Below are 21,120 nucleotides of genomic sequence, written 5' to 3' on the forward strand. Positions count from 1 at the left end.
ACTGCCATCTACCTTTTTTGAAGAGCTCTCTTGATCATGCAACTCCCTTTACTAGTTCAGCACTACTACTACTACTTAGCATTTCTATAGCGCTGCTAGGGTTACGCAGCGCTGTACAAGTTTAAACATGGGGAAGGACAGTCCCTGCTCGAGAGAGCTTACAATCTAAAGGTTACAAACTATGTAGTCAGTGTAGGTATCATGAATGGGGAGGGTGGTTAGGCGCCATAAGCAAGGGAGAAGAGATGGGCTTTGAGTAAGGACTTGAAAATGGGCAGGGAGGGCGCACCACTGGCTTCTCCTCATACAATTCTAAGTGTTGGATTTTATCTCCAAAGCTCTGTGCTTGGAAGTTCCATATTATTTGGCAACCCTTAATATCCCCTGCTCATATCCTTTATTCATTAAATGGTCATTGGCTGGTTCTCCTAAGATCAGCATTAGCGCCCCCCCCCCCCCTTAAAGTCTACATGCAATAGTGCTTTTTTCTTTGTTGCACAAGCTATACAGAGTAGCCTCTCTTTTTAATCATGCCAAGCTGTCATTTAGGAATTTCAAAGCAGCAGTAACGACATTTATTTTCTAATTAGCTTTTTGACAGTTGAGTGGCTGACATGCTCTGGAACCCTTTCCAGTATATTTTCTGTTCCCTTTGAAGGACTCATTTCTAAAACCTGCTAAATCCATATTAACTGCATTAGACTTATAGGGTCTAATATAAGCCCTTCATTTGCAGTTTTGATGTTCTGTATGACTGTTTACTGCTGCATGATTATTCACCCTGCTTTTCCTGAATTGATTTTTCCTGTCTTTAAATGGAGTTCCTTTCCTCCATTTAATTAGTCTGTATATCGCTTTGACTTGCCTGACAGATATGCGGTTTAGTAAGTTCTAATTATAGAAAGTGGTAAAAATAATCAAGGCTATTACCATGGACAGCCACAGTTTAAGATTTAACAGCAACCTCAACAGTACAGATTTTATGATGGATATGAATATGTCCAGAGAAAGAAACAAGAAACACCAGTTCAGGAGGATTATTGCAGGTATTTGGTGCAGCAAGCTGTAAAGCTCAAAATCAGAAATTCTCAGAAAAGGGCACAGGCCAAAGTGAGTTCACAAGGAGATGTATGTGGATAGGAGAGATGAGGAGCTAGAGTGTGAATGCACTTATAGGTAAAATACGTTTACGGAGTTCATGCAATGGTCCAAAAGAGGAGTTACATGGTTATAAGAACACTGGAAGAGAATGAATCATGCAGTTGAATTCTGAATCGATTCTAACAGAGAGAGATGATTTGGTAAGAATTTATAGTAGTCTACACAGAAAGAGTGTGGAAGAGTGTGTAGGTATGTGAACTAAGTGGAGACAAAAATAACCACAAAGTTTATAGACTGAAGAGACTGGAATGATAAATGTTATTCACAAAGCTAGGGAATACAGAAAATGAGTTTGAGAGGAAATGTTTAATGTGGCAGTGGTACAAATAGCCAGCAATGCCAAAACAAGCAGGATGAAATTTGGGACCACACTCTTGGTAAAGTTGCTTGTGCAAAGAGTCATCTGTACAGGTGATTCTAGAAGAAAGAAGTATTGCCAGGCATTTTTGACCTGGATTGGCCACTGTTAGAAATAGGATACTGGGCTTGATGGACCTTTGGTCTGTCACAGTATAGCTATTCATATGTTCTTATGTAAGATCAGTGGACACAGGGAGTGTAGAGCAGAGCTTCTCAAACAGTCATGACCTGGGTGTGCTCTATTATTCCACACCTCTCAGGAGTCACCTAATTTTACTTGGCCACTTCATGGGGTCACAGCCACAAAAATATTGATAAGCACTGGTGTACAGAGAACAAAGATGGCTTAACATAGAGCCCTGAGGCACACTCACTGATAGTGGGATAAAAACAGAGCCACTTTAACCACTCATGGGGTTCCCTTTCATAACATTAGTAATTGATGTCAGATAAAGATCTGTATGGCACTCTGAGAGGGTTATACTTTTTCATGATTAAACACTGGCATTACAAACAGGGCAGTCAGCAACTGGTCACCTTACTAACCCCATATAGGTAGTTATATGATGTAATCTCGAACATACTACCACAATCCCATTAATTTCAATCTTAACATGTCCTCCCCTTCCCCACTGCTAATCATCATCATCCATTCACTAACATCAACTGTAATGTCATCTTCCCCACCCCATACAAATACACAGCACTCACGTGTGATATAAAATACAAATACTGATTTTATTTTGCCTTTTTGAGGGCACAGACCATAGAAGTCTGCCCGGCATTGGTCTCATTTCCCAACTATTGGAGTTGCCATTAAAGCCCACCTCCAGCCTAAATCCTGATCTGTCTCTACCATTTTCAGGACCCAGACCACAGAACATAATAATAGCCATACGGGGTCAGACCAGTGGTCCATCTAGCCCAGTATCCTGCTTCTAACAGTGGCCAATCAAGGTCACAAGTACCTGGCAGAAACCCAATTAATAGCAACATTCCATGCTACCAGTCCTGGGGCAAGCAGTGGCTTCCCCCTTGTCCATCTCAATAACAGACTATGGACTTTTCCTCCAGGAACTTGTCCAAACTTTTTTTTTAAACCTAGATACACTAACCACTGTTACAACATCCTCCGGCAGTGAGTTCAAGAGCTTAACTATTCGTTAAATGAAAAAATATTTCCTCCTGTTTGTTTTAAAGTATTTCCATGTATCTTCGAGTGTTCCCTAGTTTTTGTACTTTTTGAAAGAATGAAAAATCGATTCACTTTTACCTGTTCTACACCTCTCAGGATTTTATAGAACAAAATCATATCCCCCCTTCAACCGTCTCTTTTCCAAGCTGAAGAGCCCTAACCTCAATAGCCTTTCCTCATATGGGAGGAGTTCCATCCCCTTTATCATTTTGGTCGCTCTTCTTTGAACCTTTTCTAATTCTGCTATATCTGCCCAGCACTGGCCTTACATTCCAATCACTGGAGTTCCCATTGAAGCCCATACCAACCATAACTTCATTTAAACTTTGTTTGAATTTGATTCCACCCTCTTTCTATGGAAGGATCTGTTGTATGTACCCCTATGCATTCTTGAATTCCGTCACCGTTTTCATCTTCACAATCTCCACTGGGACAGCATGGTTTACCCAGTGCATGATAGGACTTAGTCTTGCTTTTCTTAGGGAATATAATGGGGAAATTAGAACTACAAGTCCCTGCATGTAATAGGGTAAACCCAGGACTACATAAACCCTGTCTTGCAAATCTGGATCCAGTAAGAAGCCTCAGTTTACAGCAAACAATTGGAAACTATCATTCTCTATTTCATCAATTTTAACAGTCATGATGAGACGAGTATGGCTCTGCATTCGTGTTAATTATCTAAACCCCCAGCAGAAAGTTCCCAATAAGTAGCTGCCATTCTAAATAGAGGATAATTACTGAAGCTGAAATTAAATATAGAAAAAAAACCCTGCTCTCTGGAAAACCACAACAATTAACCCCTTCCTCTTCATCCAAATAGAGTATTTCAGACATGCAGAAATGCCTGTATGTGTAGCTGAATACCCCCACCCCCTTAAACTGGGTAGTTGCAGAGCTGGCCTAAGGGTATCTGACAAACTAGGTGAATCTTTAGCCTTACCTCATTCCCCCAATAACCAACATCTTCCCTACCCTACTCTCCCCACCACATCCAGCATCTCTTTCCTTCCCCTCCCCTCCTCTGTATCAATTACCACCACCTGAGCATCCTGCAGCTTCAAAAGAAATGTGTGCTGTGTGGGGTCCTTGAGCATCTACCTGCGCTTAAAGATTTGGCATCTTGCCTCCTCTGATGCAAACTTTCAAAGGAAGCAGGACCCAGCAGGCCATGAGCATATGCAGGTGCTGAATGGCCCCACTGCCACATTGACAGCAGTAGAGCATCACTCAACAGCTGCTAAGACAGTGTTGCAAAACCACCCTCCAAATACTGCCTCAGGCACACACCTAGTCCACCTAGTGGCTGCATTTGTTCCTTACTGCCAGACTGTGCACACAGTGTCCTCCCCACAAGAAAAGATATTCATTGCTGTCACTAAGCAGAATTTGCTCTTCTGGCTTCCTTTCACTTGTCCAAGTGAACAGCTTCTGAAATGAAAGGCTTTTCAAAACAAGCATGGCAGGGAATACTTTCAAACACATGTCCAGATACTACTACTAGTAATCATCTCTGTAGCACTACTAGACATATGCTGCACTGTACACATTATATGCAGGTACTTTCTCTGTCCCTAGTAGGCTCACAATCTAGGTTTTGGTACCTGGGGCAGTGGAGGGTAAAGTAACTTGCCCAAGGTCACAAGGAGCTGCAGTGGGAATTGAACCCAGGTTGCCAGGATCAAAGCCTGCTGAACTCACCATTACGCCACTCCTCCACTCCAAAGAAAGCAGCAGAACTGCACTGGTGGGAATTGAACCCGGGTCAACTGCTTGGAAGGCAGATATGCTCACCACTATACAACTAATGCAGATAGATAAATAGCACTGTTAAAACACCTTCATTTTTATAGCACGAGACAGACGGAAGGGAACAAAGGCATGTATGTGCCTCAGAACCTTTTTCACTTGCCTTTTAAGCATTAGCACACAATGTCTGAAAGCAATTTATTTTATGAACTACATTTTCTGGAGACCAACTGAAGCCTATGACTTGTATATAGCTGTGCTCAGTGCAGTTTATACATTCTATGCCATTGGGCATACTCAGTCTGGGAATCTGCATTTTGCATGTTATTTTGAGATGATTTGATTTATGTTTTAAGCTATTCAACTGTTTAGACAACCAAGCGTTAGATCTATTTTGTATTTTTCTACCATTAATAGAATTAAAATGCTGCACCTTTTGATGGGATGTAATCAATCACTACGGAGAAAGTCTGATAGGAAAACAGTATGCTCCATGTACAAAGTTGTGTCATACGTCTGTTGCAGGAGACGGGGAAAGCCTCATCTCTAAGTGGACTAGGTGTCCACCTAAGGTAGCACAGTCGAGGGAGGCTGGGACAGCAACGGTGCAGCATTAATCATCACTGAACAAAGTCAGTGTGGTGGTTGACACTGGGACCCCCAGAATCCACACATGCTCAAGGCCACGCACTCTCTTGTTTAGTGCCACAGGGCTGGGTGGAATTGGCAGTGGTTATGCAGCAGCAAGTGTGAGGAGGGATGAAATAGGCCCAGCAGGGGGAAGCAAAGCAGGAAGATGGGGAGCTGCTGGAAATGTAGTGGTGGGGATGGGGTGGTAAAGAAAAGAAGGGCAGTTGCTGAACATCTTGGGGGGTGGAAGGTCAAAAGAGGAGGGAAAGGGGAAGGGAGATGCTGGATACCTTGGGGAAAGGGGGGACCTTGAGCCAGCCCTGGTAGGGGAACATACATAACATGGAGAAAAAGAGATGGTAATCAAAGATCCAGAACACTTGAGACAACAACAAGTCTGAACATTTTTCTGCACATAAAACACATATCTGATTTACAAACATGCACAGCAAAGGCTGTATGCAAAAGGCTGTTTTTTTCTAGGCTGTACTGCACGTTGGGACTGTACGTACTCTGCTCAGTATAATTACTCAAAGCAATTTAGAAAACACCTGGACATTACTGCAGAAGCCTGAGAGTATTTCTCTGTGAGAGTGAACATGCCAGCATCTGCCTGCCTGGGAGCAGACTAGACTGCAGAAGTACTGTGGAGAAAGAAGGCGAGAGAGAAAGCTGTGGATTCATGGAGTGGCACTACCTGGTATCATTAGTGCTGCTGACAGGTTTTGGTGGAGTGGAGTCGCTACCGATGGGAGTGGGGCGACTGACAGCAGCGTTGGAAAGATTCCGCACATCAGAAGGGACAATCCGATTGCTGTGATGAGAAGAGACACTTCAGGAAACACGTTAAGACACGAACGGAAACTCAGATTACTTTTACGTTAGGAAAATAGAGTAAAATAATTCAGCAATCTAGAATGAAAAATGTGTATTAAATGTATACACATACAGAGATTTCATTAAGGTACACTTTGATTTAATTTTTAAATATGAATCCTCATCCACATAATAAAACAATGGTGACAAATGTTATTTTAGCTCTTAGTGACGAGGGCTGGAAGAGAACGTGCACAGAAGAAAAGAAGGTAGAGCATGGCTAAACCCCCCCCCCCCCCCCCCCCCCCAGTGTTTAAAGATGTATAAATGCTATTTTAATGATATTTCATGCAACCTCCTCGAAACTTGAGTATTAAATTCCTGTCACAAACAAGACAAACAGATACATAATATATAAGAAAAGCAATTTTGTGGGGAAAAATGGGTGATGAGATTTGGTTAAGTATCCAACTTTGCTTGTGCTAATAAGCTACACAACATATTTATGATGTAGGAAAGCACCTCCCTTTCCAGATCAATTGCATCTGTGGATATATCCCTTTGAAGCTCGACTTCTTCATGCATGTAAGAGCCCACTAATATGGCATATTGATCGTTCAAGTATTAAGAGGTATCAATCACCAGCCTACACCAAGATAAAAACTAACATTCATTAGTCAGTGTTGGTTTTATGATGGTATAGGCTGGTCACCATGAACAGTGACACTTCATATCATTACTTCCTTAAGGACTTAGTAAAACAAAACTTTGGCCACTAAGCCTCACTTTTCAGCTGGCATTGTTCCAGATGTATATTCATGTTTTAAAATATGATCAGCCTTGGGGTCTTGATGTTAACCTCACTCTAGTAACAACAACAAAAACCCACACTAGAACAAAACCAATAAAACTATGCAGTTAAAGCTGCACATTTCAAAGCATGTGATGAAAAAGAGCATGTCAGCTAAACCTTTCACTCATCTTCAATTAACTCAAATGCTTATCTACCTACTTTGCTCCCAATAATCAGTATAGACACTAGAACGTCTGCTTAGCCCTCAGAAAGATATCGAGAGACCCACAGAAACCTCATCTTTGTTCTGAAATGCCTGTAGAAGCAAAATTTCAAACAGTACAAATTCAAAAGTGAGATTTCCTGTACCTGAGCCAAAATGGCACCGGTGAACTATCATTTAAGCTCCTAGTGTCAGCTTGAATCTACCATTATTATTTAAACTGTCTTTCCAAAATGTCAAAGGTGCTCCAAGCCTCTGCAGCAGCCCTGCTGGCAATTATTGCACAGTGTTGGCCGATTTCCTTTCACAGAAGGAAGTGTGGCTCCTCATGAACATTCTTATGAAATAGGGGACATGTGTTACAGGGTTACAGGTCTGCTTCCACAGAAAGGGACAGAAATTCTGACAGCTACTCCATTATTTATAATGGTACATAGGTTCTGTGGGTCAATGGGGCATTATTTCCAATTCTTCATTAGTGATCTCTTACAAAATAGCAAAGTCTAACTAAGCAGCCTGCTCAACTGTTTTGTACACAGCATTCTGGTCTCATCTAAACAGATCACAAACAGATATACTCCCAGAAATACTTTACATTTCTTCCCAACAGGCAGGAAATGGCTTCTTAAAATCAGAAAAAAAAGATGGTTTGAAATCAATGTAATTTTTTTTTTACTTTGGGGGTGGGGGTTAGACAGAATCACAAACGTTTTATACATTACTACCTAGCTTCAAATTCATACCTGAAGCCTTCAGGGTTTGGGATGATGAGGTGCGGGTTGGGAGGATCACTGTGGCATCGAGGTACCTTAACTGGACGGGGGCTGTTCCGATGAATGGCTGCATATGGAAGAAGGTAAAAAAAGAAGTACATCAGGGGTGATGCAGAAGCCTTTCCTGTTTATCAGTTGGCACTATTTGCTTTTGTAAGAAGAACTTAAAAAAAAAAAAAAAAACCCAAAAGGCAGGAACCTCAGAATTAGATATGCCTTCCATGGAAAATAAATTGAACATAAATACATTAATCTCTCATTATAGTAAGCTAGTTCATTACCTGTTCAAGTGGCATAAACTGGATTTGTCATATCATATATTGACTGAAACAGCAAATACTAATAACCAGAGGAACCAGGGAACTTTAAAATGGATATCCACTATATATGTTTCACAACAGTACAATGCACGTTTCATGGTTTTTAACAGGGTGGGTTGGCCTAACTTAAAACTGCAGTGCTCAAAATGGCTACCAGCACACACATAGGCTTCCAAGGCATGTGCATTTCTGGCTGGGTTAAAAACAGAAGTTCCCAGAGAAGTTAAATATTTACTTAAAGGAGTAAACAGCATACACACACAACTTCAGCAGGTGCAAAGGTTTTGGTGAGAAACTACACAGGCATGAAAATGAGTTGCTAGGTAAGCATGTGCAAAAGAGCACTTGGTAGAACTAGCTATGAATGTGCCCTTTTCTTTGTCCTGTGTTTACTTGTGTGCTCATTCTTGATTTTTTTTTGGGGGGGGGGGAGGGGGGGGGGGGGAAGGTGTGTACTACTGGTTATTCCTTCCTTGGTCTGCTTCCCTGACCCCATTCTTCTGCTGCTTGTATACTAATCCTGCTTCAAAGCTATCAGTCTGATGCCTGTACACATTCACAAGGGTCAATAGACCATTATTAAATGGACTTAGGGAAAATCCACTATTTCTGGGATGAGCAGTATAAAATGTTTTGTACATTTTGGGATCTTGCCAAGTTATTTGTGACATGGATTGGCCACTGTTGGAAACAGGATGCTGGGCTTGATGGACCTTTGGTCTTTCCCAGTATCGCAATACTTATGTACTTATGTACTACATTTGCAAACATGGCTGGCTCACTAGGAACATCTAAAGACTTAACCTATCAACATCTCCTCGGGCAAGAAATCATAATAGAAGGGAAGGGTTAATAAATGTGTGTCAACCATCTGAAAAATATTTTATAAATATATATTTCTTTAAGATTTTCTAATGTATAACAGAAACAGGGCCGGTCAAACCCGGTAAGCAGGGTAAGCACTGCAGGGGGGCGCCTATCTTCAAGGGCGCCACTTTGCAAGCAAGCAAGCTCTGGTGAGGCTTTTGTTTTTCAGTATCTAATCTCTGCAGCTCATCTCAGTCTGGCTCCAAAGCGTCCTGGTCCCTCCCCCCTCCCAAGCAGAGAAATATCCTCCTTGTGTTTGTCAGAGGATGTCACTGCTCCAACTGAATCTGGCTCCAAAATAACTTGTGGGAGCTCAGCTAACCTCTGCCCCCTGCCCCGCCCCTGGTCTGCGCATCACTATACCTTGGGCAGCGATCCTGGATGCTACATCAAAAGTGTCGAACGTACCCATGGCCAGGAATTTTCGAAATGCCTTCTACTGCCTGACCACCTGGTGAAAAGGCTCAGCCTGCTCTGGAGGGAGTGCATCAACCAAGCTAGACAGTTGCCTCACTGAGTTCTGCAAGTGGATGCTCGTGAAGAGCGGGTTTGGATTTTGGCAGCGAGCATAGCGGCCTGATATGCCTTCCTCCCAAAAGTCCAAGGTTCTAGATTCTCTGCCTGGGGGCGCTGAGGCATAGTCCCTAGTACTCTTGGCTCTTCGGAGAGTGGAGTCCACCACCATGGAATTGTGAGGTAGCTGAGACCTCATCAATCCAGGCTCCCGTGGATCTGATATTGGGATTCAGTCTTTTTCGGGATCACGGGGTTAGACAGAGGGAACGACCGGTTTCGCATAAGGACTTCCTTCAGTACATTATGCAAAGGAGCCATTTCAGCCTCTCTAGGTGGAGAAGGATAATCCAGGACCTCAAGTATCTCAGCCCTAGGCTCATCATCAACCTCCATACGGAAGGGAATAGCCGCAACCATTTCCACGACAAAGGAGGTGAAGGATAGACTCTCTGGTGGAGGGGAAGGTTCAGAAGGAATTCCATAGGACTCGTCAGAAGAAAAGTAGCTGGGATCCTCCTCTTCCTCCCACGAACGCTCATCTTCAGTATCGAACAAGACATCTCTCAGAGCAGTCCGAAACTGAGCCTGCCTCGACGTCCTCAATGGCAGTGCCGAGAAGTCGACGCCCACCTGGACTCCGGTGTAGATTCCTCCACCAACTTCGAAGGGGAATCGACCTGGGTGGCAGTTGACACCGATGCCGCAGGCGGCACCAAGATCGGGGACCTCACCACAGGTGAAGGGCCAGATGCCGCTGCAGCAGACGGTACGGATGGTGCAAGCACCCCCGACACCGAAGCAGACTGGTGCAGCAACTCTTCCAGAAGCTCTGGAAGCAGGACCTGATGCGCTCGTCAAGAGCCGCCGTCGGACAAGGCTGCGGGGTCGGTAAAGCAGCAAATTTTTTTTAAAATTACATCTGTACCCCGCGCTTTCCAACTCACAGCAGGCTCAATGCGGCTTACATGGGGCAATGGAGGGTTAAGTGACTTGCCCAGAGTCACAAGGAGCTGCCTGTGCCTGAAGTGGGAATCAAACTCAGTTCCTCAGTTCCCCAGGACCAAAGTCCACCACCCTAACCACTAGGTCACTCCTCCTCCACAGAATCTGTCAAGGCTCGGGAGCAGGTACCAGGCTGCTAGACCAACGCATCGGCACCTCCTGAATAGAGGGAGAGCGATGCTCTCGGCGCCAACGCTTCTCGGGTGCTGTATCCCTCGACGTCCTGGAGCTCCTGGCACCGTGTGCCGAAGGAGAACGATGATGGAGCTTCTTCGCCGTCGCTCGATGCCCGTCATTAAGACTCCTCGGTACCGATGAGGAAGACGTGGAATCCTCACGTCTCCTCGGGGCTGGGTCCGACGAAGGTCGGTCCCGGGGGGCCTGCATAACAGGAGGCCTCAAGACAGGTGGAGAACCACTCGATGCCTCACTGCTCCAAGCACGAGTTTGTAATTTCGCAGCCGTTATCTTCGCTCCCAACGTTGATGCGTCCCTCGATGTCGATGCTGCCGACCTCGGTACCGATGTCAACGTTGAAGGACCGGACCGAGCCCCAAAAAGCTTCTCTCGTTGGGCTTCTTGAGACACTTGGGTCCATTTCTTCATGCGAAGACACAGACTGCAAGCGGCTGGGCTATGGTCGGGCCCAAGGCACTGGATACACCAAGCGTGGGTATCATCGGTGCTCGAGATGGTCCGGTTGCACCGAGTACGTTTGAAGCCGCAGGGTGTGTTCGATGACATGGAAGGAAAAATGGCTTCGGCAAAATTAAACGATGCAATCGTGCCAAAAAAGTAAAGGGCACAAAAGGGGAAAAACCCGACCATGCGGCCTAAGGTCGGCCGTGTCGAAAAGAAAGAAAACTTAGAAAGTGCCAGAAAACTAAGAAAAAAATACCGGGTTTAAAAAAAAAAAAAAAAGAATGAATAACGATAAGAAAAGTAGAAATATAAAAAAAATCGTCAAGACTCTTTTTCCTGGGCCAGCGAAGCAAACAGGGAAAAACCTCTTCACCTCACCGTGCACAAGAAAAAACTGAGCGGGAACGCTCACGCGATGGGCTGAAGAAAAATTTGTCGTTTCCTGGGCCACCGTGGGCGCCGACCCACATGTGAGAACAAGCAGCCTGCTTTTCCTCGTAGAAGAATAACTTCAGTAGGCTAAGCTGTACAAACTGAGGTAAAATTTCTGTCACGATACCAGAATCAACACTTGTACCCCTATGAGAAGGGAAAGGGAAATGGGACTTGATATACCGCCTTTCTGAGGTTTTTGCAACTACATTCAAAGTGGTTTACATATGTTCAGGTACTTATTTTGTACCAGGGGCAATGGAGGGTTAAGTGACTTGCCCAGAGTCACAAGGAGCTGCAGTGGGAATCGAACTCAGTTCCCCAGGATCAAAGTCATGTGAATTCATTTTTACAAAAAATAACTAATGGAAAGGAGATGGAATTGATATACCTTTCTGTGGTTACAATCAAAGTGGAATACATATTATATTCAGGTAATTATTTTGTACATGGGGCAATGAAGGGTTAAGTGACTTCCCCAGAGTCACAATGAACTGCAGTGGGAATTGAACTCCGTTCCCCTGGTTCTCAGACTCCTGCACTAACCATTAGACTACTCCTCCATACTGGAGCCTCAACAAATTCTCATTCAAAATATTAATTCATCAGCAAAATGAGAACCATTTTGGTCCGTATTTGTTGATGGTTTAATTGGAAATAAGTTGTTGCAGGTTTCCTACAAATTAACCCCCCTATTTACTAAGCCACGCACTAATGTCAACACAGCCCATTCACTTTGAATGGGCTGTATCGGCATTGCTGCAAGGCTTAGTAAACAGGGGAGTACATTTTTTAAGTTACAATAATTAAGATTAAAATTAGCATGCTCTACTTATCAAATTGTTTCCCAATAGGTCTTACTAATGGTTTAGACATAAAAATATGCCACGTCATTTATTACCTATTGTGCCACTGTGATCTCTCAGCCAAGAACTGAGTTATAATTAACTCTCTTCATCATGAGTTTTGTTTTTTGTTTACCAATCCCAATATTTTGCAATGAAAGTATCAATAATCAAACTGAATGGACAATTACTTAGACTTCTTTGTACAGGTTAGCTATGTTCCAAAATAAATGCCAGCAACAAGTCTTACCAAGGTACAAACCTGTAACAGGACTGTGAGGTTTGCCTATCACATGGCCGATACATTCATTCATGAGAGCTTGTAAACTCTAGGGAAAAGAAAAGAGTTAAATTACACATCCATTTTGACAAAATAAATAATGAAAGATGGGCAAGGTGCGCCATGAGACATTCAAAGGACAGTGGGGATTTTACTTCTCACCTACTATATCCCCTCCCTAGCAAGCTCAGCCCAGGTGTCACAATTACAGTTCTCAGACAAGAGGCATGGAACATGGTACAAATGCACTCTAAATCATTAGACAGATGTCATTGTGACAGTCATTCAGCTACCTACCAGAGTGATCCAAGCTCTAGCCAGTCTATATCCAAAATATGATCTGTCTGCTGGACCACTAAGCTGGCCTAGGGAGTTTGTATTTTGACCGGAATAGTTGTATCTACACAGTTAGTATTCTCAGCTTCCTTAGACTAGGGTTTTTTTTTCCTGAGGAAACTGAGTTCTTTACAGGTTGTTGTACCTTTTACTGGACCAATATTTTGAGAAGTTAAGAGGCAAGTCATCTCAAAAGTCAGGTATATCACCATGAAGTATGGATGATCCTTGCTTGGCCTTTGGCCAAGATTAGTAACCTGTATCATATTACTGGAGAGAGGAAGGAAAGTGGAAACAGGGTGCTACCTGACACCCTGGGGACATGACTATGGTCAACTCAGGAGGATTAACCACTTGTTAAAAAGGAAAACACTCAAAAAAATACATGAATATTTTATTCACACAAAAAAGTTCCTCCTGTCCAGAAAAATGGTGGTGTGACATATAACCAGAGGCACCAGTCTAACCATTCCAAGGTTAGCAATGAACTACTGCACCCAACCACCACCACCACCAAGAATTATCTTCAAATACCTTTTTTTCCCCTTTTTTTTTAGATTTGCTTCTTTACTTTACTTTTACTTTACCTGAGGCTTATATTCCGCTCACACCTCAAGAGGTTCAAAGAGGTTTACAGAAGAAAGAAACCAGTAACAAATTACAACTGGGATGATTTACATAAGATAACAGGGACTAACATATAAGACTAATGAGATATTACAGACAGCGAATACAGAATGTTTTTTAATTTACTGGTCTTTAGGAAGGAGAAATTATGTCTTATCTGATAATTTTCTTTTCTTTAGTCCTAAGAGACCAGTCCAGGATATGTGGGCTGTATCTGTCGACCAGCTGTGGAGACAGAGAAAGATAAAGTAGTTCAAAGTGATTTGCCCTTCAAGGGCACTCTGCAGCCAATGAACACTCAGCATTTTGAAGGATCAAGCAGTGGTGAACAGGGGATTCTGCATTATCTGGAGCTTAAGTTTTCTGAACTGGTGCTTTTTATTTCTTTTCTTTTTTTTTTAAATAATGAAAAATACCTGAACCTGTTTAACTGGGAAAATCAGAACTTAAACTTTGCAAAGTTAGAAAAAAAATTAGAAAAATATAAAAATATCATAAGTACACACAAAAGATTCTTGGATAGGCTCTGGACTGGTCTGGCAGAACTAAAGGAATGAAATTTATCAGGTAAGACAATTTGTTTTAGCTTCCTACCAGGTCAGTCCGGGACAAGAGAGATGTAGCAAAGCAAACCTCAAGAAGGGTAGGACTGTAGCATCCTGGCTTGTAAGACCTGAGCTCCAAAAACCACTTTTCTGGAGGTGAGGTCAATCCTATAGTGCTTAACAAAGGTATGCAATGAAGACTATATTGCTACCTTATAAATGTTGTGTGGTGCTACTGCTGCAGCCACTGCCTAGGAGGCTGATACTAGAGAATGACATAGATAGGGACATGCGGTTAACAATGGGGATGCGGCCAGAGCCCAATGGGACTGGGCAGGGACAAACTTTGTCCCCGTCTCATTCTCTGATACTCCTCTAGTGGAATGGGCTTTGATCCCCAGAGGGGGCTGTTTACCCTTCACAATGCACGCTGAAGCTATAGTCTCCTTAAGCCAATGTGCAATAGTCGCTTTGGATGCTGCTTAACTTTTCCTATCTGATCTCCTAAATTTGTTTGCCACTTCAAGATAATGAATGAGAATATAATAAGCTTCATTCTACACCAAATTTAGGTTCCACCGAAGAAAGGCAGTATGAAGAGGACAATGATTATGAGAGGCTCCTCTAAGGAAACAAACCACATCAGAATGAGCCACTATGGATGATTTCTCAAACAAACTAAGGCAACAGCCTGAACTTTCAAAGAGCCTAAAGCCAATCCTTCAGAAAAATCCTCCTGCAGGAAACCTAGGATGCAGACCATGGAAGCTGGAAAAGGAAACACTCCTGCTTGAGAACATCAAAGGTCCTCCACACTCTCATATTAAGCTTTTAAGGTGGAGGGAATCCTTGCCTGAAGAAGGGCAGAAACCACCTACTCTAAATATCCTTTCTTCCTCGAGCACAACTTCTCAAGAGCCAGGCCATAAAACAAAAATGCTGTTGGATCTATCATTGTTACTGGTCCCTGGATCAAAACGCCCTTCTGCAGTAGAAGAAGCAGTTGATCTTTAGACAAACAAGGCCTGCAAGCCAAGGCCTACATGTCCAGTGCGGAGAGAGGAGATTCTATGACGAACTCTGTCCAGTACTGGAAGAGGAGGAAAGTGATGCTGTATATCCCAAGACAGGAGAAAGGCATGTAGACCTGCAGAACCTGGCTGGTTCTTTCAACGACTGAAAAACCAAGGCACATTTGCATTGTTTGTTGCCATGAGATCCATCTGTGGTATGCCCCAATGACTCGTGATTAACTGGAAGGCCCCTGCTGACAATTTCTACTCCGCTTGGATCAAGGGAGTGTCTACTCAGAAAATCTGCCTGTCTGCTCTGGGCTCCAGCTATATGAGTTATTCTCTGCCCAAGCCAGCAGAAGAGCTGCTTCCTTGGCAACCTGAACACTCTTAATGCCTCCTTGCCTGTTGATGTAAGCAATGCAGAGAGAGAGAGACAGAGAGCAGACCAAGGACACCAGGTGATGAGTTCAGCACATTATTTATTAAGAACAGATGAAATAAAACAGCTAAAGATAGGCTTACAACTGTCAAACAAATATACTTCAAAATACAAATCACATTAAAACAAATTTCAAATCATCTCTCTATATAAAATGCACCTCCAACATTCTGAAGCCTCCACAAGTCCCAACGTTCTAAATGCATGGTGGTGAAACCAGGAATTCGCCCATGAGTGTTGGCCCCGCCCCCGCATCAAACGTCATGACGTCGAGGGCAGACCAATGACACTCAACAAATCGCATCGCGAATCCGTTACTAAGCGATGGAACGTGACATAAGACACATCGCGGAACAATGAAAACCAGCAGCACACAGTTGCTACGCGACGTCAACAGCAACGCTAAAAGGACCATAAAGATCTCTGCTCTCCACACAAACAACGGACACAGAGGGCATAGGAGGGAAGGAAAAAAACCAGCACATACACATACACTCACACTCTTAACTGGCTATAATGAGCAACTGACCTGCCACTATCACAGGGACTGCTAGCACCTCTCTCTCTCTCGCTCTCTCTCTCTCTCTCACACACACACATACAGATGGGACACAGAGGGGATGGAAGACAAGGAACGAATCGTTGGGTATGGAGGGGGCGGCAGGGGAGATAAGGCAAGAACTGCCTCAAATGTTTGTGCTGTGCTATGTACAATTATAATGCTGTCTCTTCATTTTGACCCTACCCTTTCACACTCTCTTTCACACAGACACACACACACACACTTACACTGTCTCTATCTCACACACACACGCACCCACACATATATACACACTCTCTCACACAGACACACAAACACGCCTCAAATGGTTCAGCTGTCCTATGTAAAATTTCACTGCTGTCTCTTCATTTTCACCCTACCTGTGCACACTCTCTTTCACACAGAGACACACACTTTCTCTGTGTCACACACACACAGACACACATACATTTACACGCTCTCACTCTCTCTATAGCCTTGCTAGCGCCCGTTTCATTTGTTTACGAAACGGGCCTTTTTTACTAGTTTATAAATATAAAACAAGTTAAAATTCAAAAGGTTAAAATCATACGTAAATAAATACATGAATAATGCTTTTCAAAAAATTAAACTGAAATGATATCGATCATAAAACAAAAGTACATACAAAGGTGTTTCTTCTATGATAGAAAATCTATGACAAAATGAACCTTAACGGCGACATTGAGGCTCATTTTCAAAGCATTTAGACTTACAAAGTTTCATAGGTTACTATTTAACGTTGTAAGTCTAAGTGCTTTGAAAATACACTTCATAGTGATCCATTCAATATCTTAAGAACCAACTGAGTGTATTTGTGCTGGAAATAAAACTATAAGGTAAAATTATGCTTTACCTGCTGATAATTTTCTTTCCTTTAGTAGCAGCAGCAGATGAATCCAAGAACTGGTAGGTTGTGCCCATCTACCAGCAGGTGGAGATAGAGATTACAAAGCTGAAGGCATCACTGCCTTCAGCTTTGTAGATACCAGACGGCCAGCTCCTCCTCCTTCACCTCAGTACATGTCTCATCACCAATCAGAATCAGACAAGAAATCAAGAAGCCTTCCTCACCAACCATACAAAACAGAAACTCGTCAGTATGACTTAAGAGAAACCACGACTGCGATGGAGTCCTCTTCAGTGGTTTCTGTTTTCTTTCCTCCTCTTCTTTTTTTTTTTTTGGAAACTAAAGACCAGGACAAGAACAGACAGGCAAAACAAGCGCTGCTGACAAAGGGCAGGATCCTGGATTCATCTGCTGCTATTAAAGGAAAGAAAATTATCAGAAGGTAAGGCATAATTTTACCTTCCTTAATGTATGCAGTAGATGAATCCAAGAACTGGTGGGATGTACCAAAGCAATCCCTAAGTAGGGTGGGAAGTCGCCGTTCAACGAGACAGAACCGCCGCTGCAAAGGCAGCATCTGAAAGTGAAAGTACACCCGTTCCGCCCAAGAGATAGCAATCTCGTGAAACGAGCCTGCAATGCCACTGGCGGGACGCAACCTTTCCAAAAAATCCACAAAGTATCTGCAATCCAACAAAAAAAAACCCCAGATCAAACCAGAGGTTGCCGTCCCATGGAAAGAACCAGCGACAAAGAGAAGATCTGAACGCTGAAAAACATGCAACATCTGTGAATACCGGAGAACCCTCTGAACATCCAGAAGATGAAGTGCCGTGTACTCCACGTGAAAAGCCCCCTCCTGAAAGGAGGGAAGAAAAAGAGGCTGAAAAAGAAAAGTCAAACCACAGCCGGAAAGGAAAGAAGGAACCGAAAGCAAGGTCACTCCAGACTCAGCAAACTGCAGGAAAAAACAGCTCAATATGGCTGCAGTACAAATTCAGACACACTGCGTGCCGAAGAATTGGCAACCAAGAACACTGCTTGTAAGTTCCTAAGCAAAGCATTCTGCAAAGGAACAAAAGGAGTCCAATACAATGCTCGGTAGACAAGGAGCCCCAAGCTAGACTCAGAGAATACGAACGAGGTTTCAGGATGAACAAGGTCGCAGCAGCGGAGCAGCAAAGCACTCTGCAAGAAATGCACAACCTCTGAGTGTAAGGCCAGGTCAGGCCCTTCTGCAACCCATCCTGCAGAAAGTACTCAATCACTGAGGAACAGACGCCCGCAATGAAGACCAAGCGCGGGCCGCAACCAGCCTCAAAAAAACCCTCATCACCTGAGCATACATGGTTCAAATGGTAACTCTGTTCTCGGCCTCTCAAAAAACCAGGTCGTAAGACCAAAGCGAGAGGGATCATCCACTCAGGAACGGACTCAGAAGGAAGAGCCCGGAGACAAGCGGGATTCAAAACGAAGGTGCCACCAGGAGCCCTACCATATGCGCATACCAAGGGTGCCAGGGTTAATCTGGAGCTACCAGAATGACTCAACCCTGGTGGCGAGCGATCCAAAATAAACTCAGCCGCAGAGAGGAAACATTATCAAAGAATGTCCTCGGCTAAGGAAGCAATTAAACAACCAGACCTGCCAAATCGCCCTCTCTCCGATGACAGAAGAAAGAAGGCATCTAGGTGTCCAGCTGGGACACCATCATATCTACCTCCGGAGCTCTCTACCTGAGGCCAACCTGGAGAAGCACTGGTTCGGAATAACCATTCTGTCAAGCCCAGAAGACAGCAGAAAAGAGAACTCACTGTAGAAAAAGCCCACAAAGTGGGCCACATAGAAACAGAACACAAGGTCCTCTGCCTACTCTGTTGAAGCAGCCGCCGCCTCATCTTCTCCGACGGCACAAGCACTGCCTAGCCCGCAATGTGTCCTGAAGTACTAGACGACGCACAGCACCAAAAGCAGGACCAGGCGGGAGATCGGCTACACCATCCCCTGTGCCATCCACCGCCCCAGAGACAGAAGGAGGCGGCAAAGGGCTCTTCAGTCCGAGAGACTCACATCCATGACCACCACCATCCACTGTGGAGGCACCAAGGCATCCCTTCCACAGGGAGGAATTGCAAAGCCACCAGTTCATGCGCAGCCATACCGAGAACAACCACAGAAGACACTGCTGAAACTCCTGGAACACAGAAGACCACCTGTCGAGAAACAAGAGCTGCAGATGTCATCTATGAGCACCACCCACTGCACTAACTCCAAAGTATCCGCCACAGAGCCCAAGACATGAATGCATAGCCAGGCCCGAGGACTCAGCACCCTGAGCAGACTGCGCACCCAAGTCTGAACCTAGATCCTCCAGTCCTTGGTCAACAAAAAAAATCATACCAGAGCTGTCTGCAATAGGACGAGTTGGTTCATTTGAAGAGTGACCACCCAGACCAAGGATTCTGAGAAGACCTGGGAAGATAAACTCTCGGATCTCGTCTACAGCGAGGTGCACTTCGAAGCTGTCCTTGCAGAGAATATCACAAAACTCCCAAACTTAGGAAAATGTGAATGGAGCCATAGCCATGCCAAAAGGCAAAGCCTGGAACTGAACATGAGGGCCCAGAACGGCCAAACAGAGAAACTGCAGATGAGGGGGCCAAAGAGGAATCAGAAGAAACGCTTCCTAAGGGAGAAGTGCAGGGAAGAATGGTAAATTGAAGTAGCTCTAAAAATATAGCTAGTTGTCCAATATAAAGAAAAAGTGCAATAAAAGCCTTAGAGACACTGCAACAAACAGCTAGCTAAAGGAGCCACTGATACAGCGGAATAGTTTGATCTGTGTCAGACAGCAAACTAGAAGAGCAGAGCTGCTGTGGGAAACCATCACAGCTAACCTTTTACACTGTAACATAGTGTAAACTGTCCCAGCTATGCAAAAAAAAAAAAAAAAACTGCTTGTCCAAGCAATATGAGAGAGGGCCACAGCTTCTAATATGATGCACAAACCAGCCTTAAACCTGTGACCTTCAGGCTGAAAGCCAACCATCTTCCAGAAAAATAAAACTATTTTGCTGAAACTACTGCACCTGGAGAAAATGCCCCCATGACAGCACTGAGGTTCATTGGTTACCATGGAGGCCAGAGAACAAGCCCCAGAAAATAACAATATGTAACAGTTCCCAGAGAAATATGGAGCCAAAGACACTAAGCCGAGAAACTTACTTGTAAAGGTGCAGAAAAAAAACAACCTGCAGCACCTGGTGTTCCTAGGTAGTCTCCCATCCAAGTAGAAACCAGCCAGTTCCAACCGTGCTGAGCTTCCAAGATCAGAGATCAGGCACAGGGTGATGGTGTGCTCATAGGCAATGCCTGTACTGCCAGTATAAAGCGAACATACATACCTGTAGCAGGTATTCTCCGAGGGCAGCAGGCTGATTGTTCTCACGATTGGGTGACGTCCACGGAAGCACCAGGACGGAAATCTTCCTAGCAACAAACTTTGCTAGAGCCTTCGAGCGCACGGGTGCGTGCACCGCGCATGCACGGCCATCTTTCCGCCCGTCGCGCAAGAGTCCGGCTTTACTTAAATTAGATAGCAATAACAAAGAAAAAGGACAACTCCAAAGAGGAGGCAGGTGGGTTTGTGAGAACAATCAGACTGCTGTCCTCAGAGAATACCTACTACAGGTAGGTATCTTCGCTTTCTCCAAGGACAAGCAGCCTGCTTGTTCTCATGATTGGGGTATCCCTAGCACCCAGGCTCACTCAAATCAACAAAAGGTCAATTGGGCCTCGCAACAGCGAGGACATAACAAGGATTGACCTACGAAGCAGAACAACTAACTGAGAGTGCAGCCTGGAACAGAATAAAAATGGGCCTGGGGGGGGTGGAGTTGGATTCTAAACTTTGAACAGATTCTGCAGCACCGACTGCCCAAACCGACTGTCATGTCGGGTATCCTGCTGAAGGCAGTAGTGAGATGTGAATGTGTGGACTGATGACCACGTTGCAGCCTTGCAAATCTCTTCGATAGTGGCCGACGTCAAGTGGGCCACCGACGCTGCCGTGGCTCTAACACTATGAGCCGTGACATGACCCTCAAGAGTCAGCTCAGCTTGGGCATAAGTGAAGGAAATGCAA

General features: G+C 44.2%; 1 protein-coding gene across 1 annotated transcript in view; it reads right to left on the bottom strand.

Moving 5' to 3' along the window:
• The window catches only part of MAP3K4 (mitogen-activated protein kinase kinase kinase 4), a 540,168-nt gene that overhangs the window by 146,053 nt on the left and 372,995 nt on the right, over positions 1-21,120 (bottom strand). Inside the window, 3 exon segments of the mRNA XM_030198101.1 lie at positions 5,793-5,909; positions 7,671-7,767; positions 12,575-12,653. Coding sequence (XP_030053961.1) covers positions 5,793-5,909; positions 7,671-7,767; positions 12,575-12,653 — 293 coding nt within the window.

This window comes from Microcaecilia unicolor, chromosome 3, assembly GCF_901765095.1.
Source record: "Microcaecilia unicolor chromosome 3, aMicUni1.1, whole genome shotgun sequence".
Classification (NCBI taxonomy): domain Eukaryota; kingdom Metazoa; phylum Chordata; class Amphibia; order Gymnophiona; family Siphonopidae; genus Microcaecilia; species Microcaecilia unicolor.